At 33.1% G+C, this 16,224-nt stretch overlaps 3 protein-coding genes across 3 annotated transcripts; 1 reads left to right on the top strand and 2 right to left on the bottom strand.

The window, feature by feature from the left end:
* Nucleotides 1–399: 399 nt before the first annotated feature.
* cd247l (CD247 antigen like) lies at nucleotides 400–3,194 on the bottom strand. Its single transcript, XM_043248994.1, has 7 exons — nucleotides 3,166–3,194; nucleotides 3,052–3,094; nucleotides 2,267–2,317; nucleotides 1,988–2,020; nucleotides 1,755–1,802; nucleotides 1,571–1,600; nucleotides 400–581 (listed from the first exon to the last, which is right to left on the bottom strand). Exons 1-7 carry the CDS (start codon nucleotides 3,192–3,194, stop codon nucleotides 504–506), a joined length of 312 nt encoding a protein of 103 aa, XP_043104929.1. The 3' UTR covers nucleotides 400–503.
* A 4,875-nt stretch (nucleotides 3,195–8,069) lies between these two features.
* Nucleotides 8,070–11,485, top strand: lamp1b (lysosomal associated membrane protein 1b). Its single transcript, XM_043249545.1, has 6 exons — nucleotides 8,070–8,366; nucleotides 9,044–9,249; nucleotides 9,559–9,681; nucleotides 9,768–9,834; nucleotides 9,913–10,077; nucleotides 10,749–11,485. Exons 1-6 carry the CDS (start codon nucleotides 8,306–8,308, stop codon nucleotides 10,886–10,888), a joined length of 762 nt encoding a protein of 253 aa, XP_043105480.1. The 5' UTR covers nucleotides 8,070–8,305; the 3' UTR covers nucleotides 10,889–11,485.
* An 824-nt stretch (nucleotides 11,486–12,309) lies between these two features.
* grtp1b (growth hormone regulated TBC protein 1b) lies at nucleotides 12,310–15,821 on the bottom strand. The gene is made up of 8 exons (XM_043249544.1): nucleotides 15,505–15,821; nucleotides 15,071–15,222; nucleotides 14,813–14,971; nucleotides 14,581–14,705; nucleotides 14,216–14,312; nucleotides 13,395–13,567; nucleotides 13,037–13,222; nucleotides 12,310–12,921 (listed from the first exon to the last, which is right to left on the bottom strand). The coding sequence occupies exons 1-8, from the start codon at nucleotides 15,570–15,572 to the stop codon at nucleotides 12,835–12,837; spliced, it is 1,047 nt and encodes a 348-aa protein (XP_043105479.1). The 5' UTR covers nucleotides 15,573–15,821; the 3' UTR covers nucleotides 12,310–12,834.
* Between the last annotated feature and the right edge of the window lie 403 nt (nucleotides 15,822–16,224).

Below are 16,224 nucleotides of genomic sequence, written 5' to 3' on the forward strand. Positions count from 1 at the left end.
TTTAATTAGTATGCAGCAAAGTAATGTAAAACAGTAATACAAAATAACGTGTCAATTTTAGTATATTTTCGCATGTTTATTTAGTCCAGTTATGGCAAAGCTGAATTTCACATATCACATTCTTCAGAATTCATTAAAATATTTTGATTTGGTGCTCAATAAAAACATTTCTTGCGTCTGAAGCAGTTGGGCTTCAAGTTTCTTTGTATAAAACGTTCAAAAGAACAATATTTATTAAAAGAAAAAAATCTGTATAATTCATCATAAATCTGTCTTTACTGACATTTGATCAAATCCATGCATCCTTGCTAAATAGTGGTATTAATTTCTTTTCTTTTTTTATCTTACTGACACCAAACCATTGAACTGTAATATATGCAAGACTCCCAAAACACAGGTCAGGCGAAGTAACAAATTAAAAAAAAGATATAAATGCATTCAGCAAAGATATACAATTTATCTGTTAACAGATATAGAGGTTGCTCCTGAGCTTGTGCTCTGTGTTAATTGTGTAATGCATCAGTGGGAAATGTTTCCATCTCCACAGCCTCGGCTGCATTCCTGTTTCTCCCTGCTCGACCCTTTAAAGTAATAAACAAAAACTTTAAACACAAACAAAAACTTAAATCATTTTTGTTTTTTTGTTTTTACAAAACTGTAGTCTGCTTAAAGCGTACCATGTTGTGATTACTGATTACCTAGAGCACTTACAAGCAGTGTCGGGGATAACGCGATTACAGGTAACACAGGTTACGTAATAATAATACTTTTTACTAGTAAATTAATAGTAAAGTAGCGTTACTTTTTTCCCCTATTTATGTACAGAAAAGTCTCCTTTCCCCATGTTGGGAGAAAAGTACAGTGGCGTTGTGTGTGCTTTGAACATGATGCTACTGTAGGTCTAGACTAAATGTCAACACGCATTAATTCTTCACACACAAAAAAAAAAAAGATTTGTAATTATCAAAATGAATTAAAACAGTGAGATGTAAACACAAATGTACCTAAACCCATTTTATTAATCAACGTCTTTGCTGCTGACCTATGATGATCCAGTTCAACCATACTAATAAGCAAAAATTACTTTACATAAGCTAACAATTCTGTTTCAGTTTTTTTATTGTTGAACTTTCTTCTCCTGCATTCTTCTGTACAGACGTGAATTTACTCTTCATTCGGCCTGAGGTTTATTCATTACACTTGTTGGTACAAAATGGCTTTTCATTTCTATAAAAATAACATATTATATTAAAAAGAAGCAATCAAGCCCTGCTCGTATTCAAAAAGTATTGCAAAAGTAAAGTAACACATTACTTTCCATAAAAAGTAACTAAGTTACGTAATTAGGCGATAACATAATATTGTAATATTTTAATTTTAAAGTAACTGTCCCCAACACTACTTACAAGACAACTTAGGATAATTCTGGAATAGTAACTTGTTAAAAAGATTAAAAAAGATAGGTAAATATTATGTTTTATGCAAAGTGCATAAAAAGGTATTTTGATGTTTAAATACGTGAATGGGATATATAAAACCAAGTTTTTAAAATTAGTAATTCGTACATTACCTCATTAGATTTGTTCTTGCCTTTGCGAGGCTGCAGAAAGAGAACATTAATAGTTAAAATTATTTGTCAATTAAGCACAGTGTGTATATTATGCTTCACTGCTGGGTAAACCTCACATCTAAAACACTTCCTAACCCCCACGACCCACACACTTTTCTCATATTCGTTGGCTTGATACACTTACTTTAGTTCTTATTTCCTGGTATTCATCGCTTGTATGTGCTCTCAATTCCTATAAAATACACAAACCAAAGTAAAAACACCAACCACCCCAGCCGAACACAGTATATTTATGTGCTGTAAACAACCACAGGAGGGCAGCAGGAAACAGAGATGTCGTAAAAAACATTTTCGAAGGTATGAAACTTTTATCTGCTTCATCTCTCACATCCTTTTTGACAAGTAAGTGTTACTGACCTGATAATGTGTCTCTGGCTCTCGTCTTCTTATCTGAAATATGTTAAGGGGTAGATGTTGATAGGCATGTGAAATAACTTAAAACTGCAATTAAGGTTTATCATACTGTATCACAGATTACAAATAAGATTGGAGATCAAGGCAGGAAGTAAAGTATGTGTACAACACACCAAATGGGCTTATCATTAATCAGCAGTTAATGCACTACCGTGTTCTCTGTGATGTTCTGGTTAATGTCAATATAATTGCACAGTGAATTAAAACATAAAATAATCTCACCGGTCTATCCAGTTGCTGATAATCGGAACTCATCTGAGGCAGATCCAAGTCCTAAGAAATACAGCAGGCGTGTTGTCTTTGTTATTTGGGTCGTTCCAATTGTGCAATAATTCAAAAATGCTTCTTTTGTAGTTCAAGGAGGTATTTTAATAAAGTTAAACCTGTTCTGGCTAGACTCAGGCTGTGAATTGTAAGAATTGTGAGAATTGAATGAAGTACATTACATTTGATTTTACATTTAATTTGAGCTTTTCAACAATTTCAGTAACCACAAATGCTAGATTAAAAATTAGTCAGAGTGCTTATCTGTTCTTGGCTGTGAACAGTCTCTTCTGCAAACAAGAAGCCCAGCCCAGCCTTATACATATATATAGATAAAATATATATATATATATATTTATTTATTTTTTTATTTTTTGATTTTAGCTGCTGTATGGTTACCAAAGCACAGAGTTTTCCGATATATATGAAAATAATACTTGGGGGTTTTGGAACGTTTTGATAGCCTATTAAAAGGAAAAAAAGGGGACTTAATAAATTGCCTACCATGCTCATCAAAATATGACTGCAAACTAAAAAGTAAGCTCAAACTTCATGTTTAAAAAGGGTGGTTAATGCTTTTAATATTATTAATATAACACCCATTATAAGGGGATGAAAATGCGCTTTATAGTAGGAATGACTCATTCAGTGTAGGCTAATACACATCATTACGTGAAGTATATTTCAAACTCTATTCAAGAGACTTAATAAAGAGAGAGTTAATAGAGAGTTAATAAACTCACTGTATATACAGGCTCATTGGGGTTATGGCCGGGGTCGCAGGATCTGGAGGAACAGGTCCCTCCTTTGTAAACTAAGCGATACAAGGCAGGTTAGCGGTTAAAATCGTGAAGTACATTTTTTTCACTTGGGGCGTATGGTGCATGCTAGAGCTCAACTTACCTCTCTCTGAAGTAGAGAGCAGTAAAGACGATAGAATACAGCAGCAGAAAAACATCTAAAATATAGCAATACGTTGGGTCACTGACAGACGAGGCCTCTCGCGAAGAGAACAAACATTTTGTAAAGTACTCAACTAAAACATGCTGTTTCAAATTTGGTTGCTTGTTCTGGTGATTTATGGATGTTTTGTTTGTCTTCGTTTCTTTCATTCTCTGCTTAGATGTTTTTGTAATGTTAAAAAGCAAGAAAACAAGAAAGAATATGTAAAAAAAAGAAAATTTAAGAAAATGATCGAAACCACCATGCGAATGTATTTAGATTAGCCGATGTTAGTTTAGTTCTAAGGCAAGTTGTAAAACATCGGAAATATTTGATATGCTTAAATGTCTATATGGGATGTTAATACAACAGTAACAAGGCTTTCATGTCTAGTTCAAGAGTCACTGATTAATATACTATGAGTTTTTCTCATGTTTATTCTTGTAAAATTAGATTTTAAATGATCTGCTTGCATTCATTGGATTAGATGAATACAAGAAGAATGCAAACTGACTTCACAACAAAACACAAAGACCAGGTAAAATTAGCCTCTGGTTAAATACGGCACAATGCATCGAATGGAAACATTTATTAAAAAAGAGCACACTGTTCCTTTTTTTAAATAAATACATTAAATAATACATTAAAACAGTGCACACATGTATATAACATTTATTCAGACATTTAACAGAATAATAAAAATAAATCAATGGATAGTATTAAAGATTACTCGATGTTTCTTGAAGACCGTAAATGTCTTGATCGTGAACAAAACAGGTCTATATGCATTTTCTAATAACTTGAAATAACGTAAATCTTCTGGATATTATAGTATTTTCACTACAGTTTATTATGACGGCGCAACAGAAATGGTACAAACAACAAAAATTCAGAAGAAACAAAAAATGTAGTTACATTGCTCTAAGACATAAAAGAATTTTGCACAGACTATACATAGCATTCATAATTATTCCCATCAACGGAGGGAGATGGGTCACATCCAAGTACTCTACAAGCATTGCGATCTATTAATTTAGCAAGATTTTATGGATAAAATTCTACATCTAACTTGACTTTTAACTGCAATCAGTTATTATGATATTAAGATATTCATGCACTAATGATACTTACCGATTGATACATTGGGGCTAAAAAAAACATTTAAGTAATTGAGGCAAAAATAACTAATGCAAGCAGGAATCACAAATAAACTTTTGTCTAGTTAACCCAATGATCTACTGCTGTTGAAATAAATGCAAATAATGTTTAGCTAAATAGACAATGATTAGATAAATGCATGAAAAGAAAGTAAGTTAAACTAACATTCACCATATGGTAGTTCGTTGCTTGGCAGCCTATTGTATTATAAATATTATTTTAGACAATTCTTGCATAATTGAACATAAAAGGGAACAAGTGTCATTCCTCACACTCATTTCTACATTAGTGGTTTAAAAATAAAACTTTATGGAAAAAAAACTGCATTCATGCCTTCCTGTTAGAGGGCCCAGGCTCCTCTATCAGTCTCTCTATGATCTCTGTGCAAATGTGTGTGTGTGTGTGTGTGTGTGTGTCATCTAGTTTGGTGGTTTCTCTGCATGGGTCTAGTTAAGTGCAAGAACGAGCACAAAATAGTGAAGCCCCCATTGCATCACTGCAGATCAAGTAGGTGTTTACGGGGGCTGGTGGATGAAGGTTAGCAAACTGACCACACACCTTTCACACGACATAGCACTCTTCTTCTGCACGATCATTGCATACAGAAACAAGGACATAGTAACTATAAATATATATTGTATAAGTCTAGACAAATAAAATATTTATACATTCTATAAATAAAACAATTTTGAATTTTGCACCACACTGCATTTTAACATGAATCATTTTTTTTAAGTGTGAGTTTTTTTTTAATGACAATACATTGACTGCTAAGATAGCATTGTCATATACAAATATACATATGCATGATTTTGCAGTTTGTCAAATATATTTGTCAGACATATCTAGCAGATTCATTTGTCAAAAATCGGGTTATGCCGTCATTTATCTACTTTTCTCATTATTGCCTCAAACTTGCTAATAAAGTCTTCCAACATATTTAATAGATACTGAAAAATTTTTCTTATTGCCATGTTTTGATATTGATTTGCAGCACAAACATTTTGCGTATTGGTACAAATGCTCTAGTAAAGTGCAGGTATATTTAGAAAATACTACTTTATTCACAAACAAACATTCTTCTTACTAATACTGTTTTCCTAAAAACACTGCTTTCAGCTTTCGTGTACTAAACAGGTAGAAAGTGTTAATCAATGGATTTGAATGTTGAACTGAAAGGTCTGCATCTCTGAATTGGCCTGGCATTCATAATTCCAATATTTCAATTACAATAAAAGTCCTGTAAGTACATCTGCACGATTTGTTGCTCTATTTATTTTTGTATCGTTTTTTTAAATAATGCTTACAATAGCCACTACACATGAAATAATAATATTGTCAATGATAATAATAATAATACAACTATAATAACGTTTTGCTAAATATTTTTGGTTTAAATTAGATTAGGGTAAATAAAAATAATAACCAAAGTATCCTACAGTAGGTATGTCTAAGCGGCTATTGATGTTGCTTTTGAAACATTTGCTGATTCTGCCAATTTTGACCTCGGGTTTCGTAAAAAGGAGAGAGTGGGTTTTCAAAGTGTTTGAGTTGCTTTTCTTGGATCCTTCTTTTGTTTTTATTCTCAGGAAACAACATGTAAGAGGTTTAAGAAGTTGACAGTTACAAACCATCATAGCAATGCTAAAAACCTTTCATCTTTTCATGCATTCTGTTGCACAGCTGTTACATTTTATGCTGCCTGTCTTGCAGAGGGAAACTAAAATGGCCACATGAAGATGTCCTGATGTTTGACCTCCATGTTCTTTACGGAGAAAAGCAGCGCAAAATAATTCTAATATTTAATTTCTACAGCGTTCACTCCAAACAGTGACAAATACAGATTTCACAACGCATACAGCAGCGAAGAATACAGATTTCACAAACCATATAGTATAGCATGAAATCTTAGCGCTGAACGTACTAGATGTATGCCAGTGTATGGCACCTTACGCAATAAGTATGTACAAAGCAAGAGAAATGATTTTACCTGTGGAGGACACATGTGAGACCAAGAATAAAAGAGTGATTGTCCTTCTCATTTCCATTACATTCCTTGAAACTATGATTTTCTTTGGATGCCGTGCCTTCCTGTTGCTTGGCCTGTATGTGATGTGCAACAGTTTTTAGCCTTTCTGTTTTGATTGCTTCTTCTGTGTCAATCTTTTACCTAACAGGAAGTGGCCCTAGCCCTAAGTTTTCTGTTCTAGTGAATGACAACCACTGCCTCCTCTTGTCCTCTCATCTCAAAAAAGTCTCACCAGCATTTCCTGTATATTTTTAGACCATCTTCACGCTAACAGTTATGTGTCTTTCATCAGTATTGCGTATTGCTGCCACTGAGTTAGATTTTTCCATTTTAACAGCATTGTATTCATAACAAATATGAATCTGAATGAACTTTTTATGCAGGAAATCACATGCAATAGAAATATTTGTTCACAGTTAAAGAAAAAATGAATCAGGCAACATCTTTAGAACAGAGATTATAAACATCACCTGTAACTATTATAAAACATTTAAGTGTTTTTTCACTTTGAAAATAGGTTGCAAATATTATTTCACAAGCTAATTTTTACATGTTGTGCCCCCTGCTGTTTTGCATTTGCCATTGGTGTGGTTTTATTTGTTTTTAAACACTAGTACAATAGTGGCTTTAATTAGAATATTTTTAGCAAGGCCAGCTAACAGAGAACATTCCATTAACTATGTCTATGTCAAACTAACCTTTGATGACTTTTAATGATGTCCATCTTACCTTTTTTAAATGTTCTTACTTTTTTCAGAGTGTTCCTGTTTGCAGAATCATCTAATGGAACTTAGAACATTCTTAAACTTAGTTAACATTAAATATATACTTTGGGAAAAGTATATATAACACAGTTATTTGTTTGACCACAGTCTCCCTCATGATCACTGCAAAATGTTACAGATACATTTTATAAGATAATTATGGCTCTTTAAATAAACCTTTGCAAGCAACATAAAAGGGTAAAAGGTCAGGTATCACACTTCTGTGATGGCACTGCAGAATGGTTCTAAAATCTTTCGCCTCCTTGTAAATTGTCTCTGTGATGTGACACTTAGGAGTATCTTAAGTCACATGTATCCTCATTCCATTGCTCATTACATCACTTACCTTAGATTACTTATGTGTAGCTACTTTTAAATCTAGGCTACATTTTCACAATATTCTATCATTCTTTAAGTGCCGCTTAAAGACAGGAAACATAATATAGGCATTAACTTGCTTGTTCATAATTGTCAAAATATTAATCACGACTAAACAAGATGCAAAACACACACACAGTTGTTTCCTATTATAACGATCCAATCGCACGATGAAATACTACACTATAGGAAATGTAATGCATCGATGTGAGGTTTAATTGTATTATATTTCACTGTTTGCATTATTTTATGATTCGCTAACTGTTCAGAAACGAATCATTTATCACAACGCTTACAGAAATATTATATGACAGAAATATATGACACATATAATTATATATAATTATGTATAATTAATTATTATTATTTCGTTTATTATCGACAGACATAGCAGCACTGCATATTATATCATATCCTATCTTTTCTAAAAGAACAACAACATGCATTTAACGCAAAAAAAAAAAAAACAAGCACCCGACGCGCATGCGCACTTGCTAGCAGTCGCTCACATGACGCTAGTGTTTCTGCTGCGGTTACGAGAAACTAAACAAATCTGACCTACTGCGTTTATCAGATGTAGATTTGGCACAGCGGCAGTTCAAAGCGGCCTTGACGTCTGTAACATAACGACAGTTATCCGAAGAGTCCGTTTGAAGGCGCATATTGAACAGTCTGCCATCATCTGGTTTTCTATCGAATGTGTTTTGATTCACTTTGGCAAGAAACATGATCCCCATCATCCGCAAACAAAACATGCCATCCATGGCAATTTTTAGCCTGCTGTTAGGTAAGTTTGATTTAAATATAGTTTATTTGGAGCCCGCAGGCCTTGTATTTTGGTTCATTAAATAATAATTACAAAAAATAAAAAATAAAAATAACAAGAAAGGTTATTCTTTCTTTATTTGATGTTTGTTATTTAAAAATATATATAATATGTATTCCAACTAAACCGTGGCCTACTAATGTATGCTGTGTATGAAAATCTGAGTATTTCTTATTTGGAGGAAAATGTTTTTGCGTATTTACAGATATGACTTGTAAAATGACCACGTCCATGCTGGTTTTTGACTGCCAGTTTATGAATCTTTTAAGAAGCTGACGTTCATTGTTTTGAAAAAACAAAAAAAAGTTTCTAAAATGAAGAAATGATATGATTATTTGCTTTTAGTAAGGCTTAATGTTTATATAAAAAAAAACTGCATTGTGTACACCTAAAGGGTCGCCCCCTCATGGATGTCACCATATTGCCATTAACTGAACAGCATGTCTTACAGTTTGGTTATTATTTGAATATTAATAATTATGATGATGACAAAAAAATAAACACATTTGTTTGGTGGAGCAGCAGCATTAATAAACAAATACAATGCATCCATGTCAATAGATGTCAGTATAATGTCAAAAATTACTTATGCTATTGGAATGAATAAGCATAGTGTAATAATGACATTACTGTTCCAGCTCTCACTATACATCAGACTTTGACTGCTGATGTTCTCCCCACTGCGGTCGCCCCTGAAACCAGCTCTCCTTCGGCTTCTCCTGCAACCCCCGGACCCCCTGAGCGAGGCAGCTATAATATCACCAATGCCACCGATGCTGTCTGTCTCTTGGCACGGATGGGACTGCAACTAAACATTAGCTTCATTTCGAGCTCTCATGGCAAGGTACTTCCACGTGTACTTTTAGTTTCATTGGACAGGAGTAGCTTGAAATATTCTGCTTAATATCTCTTTATTCTGTTCAGTGGGTAAACAAACCTAAAAATGCCAATTCCATTTTTTATTCTTAGCTTGTTTATGCATAGAAAAAGGACAAATACCAATAATTTTGCTATTATTAAAATTCCTTTGGTTGGCCTGCAAATAAAGGGATTTGCTGGGATAAACGGATTTGTATGACCATTTTATGATTGTAATTCAGATTAATGAAGATTTGTAAATGTAATCTAAATGTAGGCATACATTTCTTTCCAGACTGTCCAGGAGGTCTTGAACCTGCATCCAAACCTGGTTAAAATATCTGGATCCTGTGATCCGGACAGTGCAACTCTCATACTCAATGAGGACAACATTACTCTGACTTTCAGCTTCTCTCTCGTAAGTTTCGCATCTCCTCCAATTTTTCCCTCAATCCTCCGTTGTTGGTGTCATCATGACATAAAATACGCTTGTTTCCTTTTCAGAATTCCACATCAAACAAGTATCATCTTAGTGGGCTGGAGTTATCAGCTGCATTGCCTGATATGACTAGTAAGTCATTAATAAATATTTCATATTTAATAGTTTTAGCTTTTAAAATCTGAGCAATTTTTTATATTTTTTGCCTAGAGCGCAACACTTTCAGGAACACCACTCTAAACTACATGGTGGGAACCCTGGGTCACTCTTACATGTGTCAGAAGGAGAAGACCTTGAGCGTTACACAGGAGTTCTCTCTCAACACCTTCCAGCTTCAAGTGCAGCCTTTTGGTGTCAATGGAGATTTTGGAGCAGGTTTTTTATTCTTTTCTCAGTTTTGTCCTTTAATTCCTCAAGGAATGTTCTGGGTTCGGCACAAGATTAATCCGCAGGATACAATGCTTAGTTGTCATAACAATGTGAAGCTGATAAACTCAATAACCTTTACATAAGAATAAATTTGACACACAATAATATTACTATAATGTGTATATATATATATATATATATATATATATATATATATATATATATATATATATATATATATATATATGTATATGTGAAAAAAGCTAAATTATATTTATATTTTGATATATTTTATATTTATATTTGCTATATTTTTCTTCTATTATTCTCCTATAATTTTATTTTCCTGCACCCAGTAGTAAAAAAAATGATGTATATGTGTATAGTTCATTTATGTATACCAATATAGTTAATTTGTCTTTTATAATAGCAAAATAAATGAACTGACACATTATATTCAAAAATCCTATTTTTCATATAATTGGTTGTAATTGTGTACTCAAATGACATTGCATCTAGTTGTCTAATTGTGTACTCAAATTTAACAGCTGATTTTCAATTTGTTCTGACAATTTGTTCTAAAAGTTTGAGTCTGAGTTCTTGTTATATGTATTATAATTTTCTAAACTTTTGAAAATTTTATATATATACCATCTCCCCTTCTGTCTTTGTTCTAGCTGAGGAGTGTGAGCTAGATGAGGACGACATGTTGATTCCCATTATTGTGGGTGCTGCGTTGGCTGTTCTAGTGCTCATCGTGATCCTGGCCTACCTTATTGGCAGGAACAGAAGTCATGCAGGCTACCAGACCATCTAACCTCATTCTTCAAGCAGGATGTGTAAGCACCACCGATTTCTACTCTCATCTGGACTCAACGACGCTACTACAATTGAAACTGCCTAGTTTTTAACCCACCCTGCCCTCTGCTGGTGACTCACCTGCCACCTCTCAGGTGGACTTGCACTTCCTGGACTTTTTGTTGTATTATGTTAAACATAGTATAATTAATGCATACTTAAGGATGCAGGGCAGAATCAAATGTGTGTTTGAGGCTCTAGGTCGTGCTAAGGCAATGTTTTCAGGAACCAGATTATGCTTATCTAGGGGAATGCCTGGTGTTTGTTGTTATTTAGGTTTAATCTGGATTAGAAAGCATATGATCTGTTTGGTACCTCATATTCTTAAATTTAACTTTGTGCGCTTATTTATATAAATACACAGATTTATGGAAAACTGATGATGCTGTTAGCCTAATAGGGACTAGATATTTACTTCCTGATACAAGACAGCTTTTGAGATTCAACAAATTGGAGAAAGATAATCTTTTAATACTGTTAAAGAAGCCTTGCATAACAGTGTTGAGACAGATGTCAATTTGGTACTAAGTTTTAATAAAGAGAAATTCCACATCTAGCCTGGATCTCTCCAGATCTGCCGAGGCAGTGGGTACATAAGAGACTCCGTTAACTTATACAAATACAATATCCACTTTCTAGAGTAGAAAACCCTTTAATAACACTAAATAGCTCTGTTTCTCCTCTCATACTGCTTATAAAAACAATATAGCCTGCTTGCTTCCATTTAGCATTGTATTTGTACTCATTTAAAAATGTTAAAAGGAAATTCTGTTAGAGCGAGGAAATATTTTTTGCACTACTGGATGGACAAAGGGTATGTTACACACTAACACAACAGGAAGTTCTGAATAACTTGAAGTAGGTTTAGACTATTACAGAACCAGGTAAATGGTTAACTGTTACAAACATAGAGTGCACTAAAAACACGCTTGATCATATGGTGGTTAAATTGCTCCTTTATGATGCACCTTCATATAGAATGACTGCATAAATGGAGATGTTGTGGATATTGAAGTGTTGCCTTGATTGCTATGAAGTTCATGTTGTTTTAAGGAATGCGATTCTAAGTTTCTAAATAAAGTGAAAAATAAAAGACAGGAAAAAAAGAGTTTGCTTGTTAAATATCTTTATTTAATTAAAGCATTTATTTATTTATAAGATTGTTGGTAATAAAGAAAAAAAAAAGTCCTCTTAGATTGTTCACCCAAAAATGAAAATTCAAAATATCTACTTTTGCGTTTTACACACACACACACACACACACACAGTAAAGATTATACAAGTTTGAAACAGCATGTGTCCAGTATTTTTTTGGGGCGAACTACTGTTTAAAGGGTTGGGGTCAGTAAATTTTTTGAAAATTGATTCAGGACACATTAAATTGATCAGGTCAAATTTTATACATCGTTTCAAAAGCATTCAATAAACGCTTTATTAGTTTTCCATTAATCAAACAATATTCATTGTTGTATCCATGAAATATTCATATTAAGCAACACCGAATCAACAAATTGGAATGATTTCTAAAGGCTCATTTGACACTTAAGACTGAAGTAACGGCAGCTTTTGCCACCACAGGAATAAATTGCAAATTTAAGCCTTTCTATATAAATAGAAAACATTATTTTAAATTGTAAATGACACTTTCAATTATTCCTGGTTGCTGTATTTTGTATCAAATAAATGCAGGCTTGGTGATCACAAGACTTCACTGTCAGACACAGTAAAAAAAAAATCTTACTGACCCGACACACTTAAAATGTAGTGTATCCCTGTCATTATGTTAAAAATATGCATATAAAAGTTTTTTTTTTTTCCCCCCCATTTAGTAAGTAATAGATTCTCATCTAACATGCAGAACTGTATGTCCATCATCCATCATTTAGTGTAGTATAGTGGAGGGTTTTAGGCAGAAGTAATGCGATTCCTACACATCTTCCTGAGTTTAGTAATTGTTGCTGTAGAGAGACCTCCAGGCTCCATGAAGATTTTCTGAAGGGAGATGACAAACAAGCACTCTTCAGAACAAACACATCATTATGAGAAGTTCTGTAAGTATTTGTTTAGTTAGTAGTTAGCCTAAATAAACAGTATCCACAGAATTTACCTGCATGAAGGTATGGTAGTCCTCTACGTACTCGCCGCGAGTGATCTGTTTGAAGCGTTCACAGATTTCTGGGAGATTCTGGGCCTGTGAGATGAGGTTCTGATGTTGATGAATCAGCGTCAAAGCCACTCTGAACAAGATCTTGGATCCCTCGTAAAAAAGGCAGTCCCATATTCTCAGCACTGTCTAGCAAAAACAAATGGCTACCAGTCTTTTCATTCAATATGGTCATTACAGACTTTACATATTCTAAAATCGATACTTATTTCATAAGATTTCAAAATTGTATGCATTCAGTGACTGCGGAGCTTACCACTCAGCTCTTTTCACAGAGTACAACCTTTGACTTCATCCTCACCTCTACAGGAAGTATGTCTACATACAGGCAGATGAACCAGCGCGAGACCACCAGGGTCCACATTACATCGTGCTGATTCATGACCTTCCAGACAGCAGGAACCTTCATTCTGACAAGCTCTCCAAGCACCTCTTGATCCATTTTAAGCCCCAGCATTGTTGCTGTGTAATAGTCTAGATTAAAACACACACACACACATACATATATACATACATACATACATATATATACATATATATATATATATATATATATATATATATATATATATATATATATATATATATATATATATATATATATATATATATATATATATATATATATATATATATATATATATATATATATATATATATATATATATATATATATATATATATATATATATGTATATATATATATATATATGTATATATATATATATATATGTATATATATATATATATATATATATATATATATATATATATATATATATATATATATATATATATATATATATATATATATATATATATATATATATATATATATATATATATATATATATATATGTATATATATATATATATATATATATATAGTATATATAGATATAGATAAAGTAAAGAATAGTTTAGAGTAAAGAAAGAGTAAAGTAAAGAATAGTTTAAAAAAAAAAAAAACCCTTCATGTACACCCCAAGTAATTTCAATCCTGTGTGATTTTTGGAAGTCTATATGGAAGATATATAATATATATATTCTCAAATATTTAGTTTTATCTTCCAGGATAACCAGAGTCCTGGTTATATACAATCGTAGGTAATAGTGACTGACCTGGTAAGATCTTGCCAAGTAAAGCATCCATTAACCAGAAAGACTTCTCTTCATCTTTAGTGATGATGAGGAGGTATCCAGCAATAAAGTTCATTCCCTAAAAAGGCAACAAGGGATACATTTCATCAGCCTACTGATTTGAATTCAGACAGGTACAACAGGTTCAGTCATTATATTGACAGGGTAAACAACACAAAATTAGAGCAGTTTAGAGTGTCGTACTTCCTCACTCGTTATAACAGACTATTCTCTAGTATATACACAACAAGAGTATTAGATTCTCATCTACAGTGGGAACTTCAATACATCCTGAATTCAAGTGACAGTGGCCACGTGTGTAAAAGGGCATGTGTACATGACAGTACCTGACAGTAACCAACATCCTTATTGTGGTGTCCATAAGTCAGAAGTACATTAAACAGGGCTTTTTGTAAACATGGCTGGGAGGAGGCACGGAACTGAATGTTGTCAGGAAAGGTTCTGTGCATATCTGGAAAAAAACTCTGAAATATTTTGTTTCCCATACGTCCTACTCAATCGGATTTAAAATCACGCTTTAAAATAAAACACGGTTTTATGTCTGGAGAAATAACTTACCAGCACGTATAACCTCTTCTATTTTAGGGTCATGTTCAGACTTTAATAGAGAATGATAGTAGCCAGGATTTCTGTCCAGCTGGTCCTGGGCTCCACTGGTTGCCATCCAGATCTGAGTGCGATGTTCACATGGAACCCCCTTCCTCACGTATCGCTTTACTGCAAACCCAAAGGACAAAAAAGTGAAAAATACCCCCCTCCATCCTTTGTGTCGATTCAAAAAAACCAAAAACAACACCCCTGAATTAAATCACCTACCTTTAACATTTTTCTCCACTTTTACAGTGCTCTGCAAAAGTTTCGACCACTTGTTTGACCTTCTAGTGACAACAGCTAAATTCTTGGACGTGAAGTCCTCATAGGATTCATAGTTGAAATCTTCTGCTCTCTCAAATCCATACTGGTCTACCCTAGGGATACAAAAAAAATACACGTTTTTAATACTGTTAAAGAATAATAACATTAAATACCATAACATTATGAAGCTAAAATAAAAAAAATTTCATTATAAGTATTATTTTACATTACGTTTGTTTCTTGTAGAAGTGTTCATATGACACTGACGCAAACATCACCTGACGCACAGGTGTTTTGGACCATCTAGTGGCGACCGTTCCTCTATCCATAATATAGCGATTTGTATTTTACAAGAAACATCTCTGCATCATAATAATATAAAGTCGGGGTCATACCTTTGGCAGTCGTTGCTGTCTGAACTTGCGGAACCTTCCGTGTTTTGATCATTAAAGTGATTCTCCATGTAGAGTTTGATGCGTGTCTTCCATCGGACACTAACTGAGCCGAGCTGTTTATATAGACTCCTCCCCCTACACTGGAACCTGGCATATTCACAGGTTACTTTTACCTTGCGTGTTGCGCGTATAATTTTATGGTGTGTAGCCTAGCTGTCTGTTGTTTTAACTCGACGTTTTAACCATTTTAGATGTTTGTTTTAAGTGTTAATACTGAATCTAGGTCGTTAAGTTCAAAGTAATTTATGCAGTTCACTTGATCTACTGTAAACTACCCAGCAGGTGATTGGATGGTGGGAAAGCTGTAAAAAAAAAAAAAAAAAAAAAAAAAAAAAAAAAAAGGACCAACTCTGTTATTTTATTGATTATATTATGTGGTTAGCTATATTATATTAGTATTCTTTTAATAATTTTAATCACATTAGCATTTGTAAGTGTGTGTGTCTGTATATATATATATATATATATATATATATATATATATATATATATATATATATATATATATATATATATATATATATATATATATAATCACTTTAGTTTCGAAAGTTGTTATATGGTATAACGTATATATTTATTATACATGATTTATTATTTATTAATTAATAAATTGCATCAATATTTATCACTTGGTTTCACTTAGTAAAACTGCATGCA

Source organism: Puntigrus tetrazona, chromosome 9, assembly GCF_018831695.1.
Source record: "Puntigrus tetrazona isolate hp1 chromosome 9, ASM1883169v1, whole genome shotgun sequence".
Classification (NCBI taxonomy): domain Eukaryota; kingdom Metazoa; phylum Chordata; class Actinopteri; order Cypriniformes; family Cyprinidae; genus Puntigrus; species Puntigrus tetrazona.

Bases quoted from the DNA above. Each gene is read 5' to 3' on its own strand.
- cd247l (XM_043248994.1), bottom strand. From the start codon at position 3,194: ATGCACCATACGCCCCAAGTGAAAAAAAT. The intron at 2,318-3,051 runs GTGAGTTTATTA...TGTATTTCTTAG, and splicing joins CCAATGAGCCTGTATATACA to GACTTGGATCTGCCTCAGAT. The intron at 1,803-1,987 runs GTCAGTAACACT...TGTATTTTATAG, and splicing joins AGCCAGAGACACATTATCAG to GAATTGAGAGCACATACAAG.
- lamp1b (XM_043249545.1), top strand. From the start codon at position 8,306: ATGATCCCCATCATCCGCAAACAAAACATGCCATCCATGGCAATTTTT. The intron at 9,250-9,558 runs GTACTTCCACGT...ATTTCTTTCCAG, and splicing joins TTTCGAGCTCTCATGGCAAG to ACTGTCCAGGAGGTCTTGAA. The intron at 9,835-9,912 runs GTAAGTCATTAA...TTTTTTGCCTAG, and splicing joins TGCATTGCCTGATATGACTA to AGCGCAACACTTTCAGGAAC.
- grtp1b (XM_043249544.1), bottom strand. From the start codon at position 15,572: ATGGAGAATCACTTTAATGATCAAAACACGGAAGGTTCCGCAAGTTCA. The intron at 15,223-15,504 runs GTATGACCCCGA...TTGTATCCCTAG, and splicing joins GACAGCAACGACTGCCAAAG to GGTAGACCAGTATGGATTTG. The intron at 14,313-14,580 runs GTACTGTCATGT...TTGCCTTTTTAG, and splicing joins AGGATGTTGGTTACTGTCAG to GGAATGAACTTTATTGCTGG.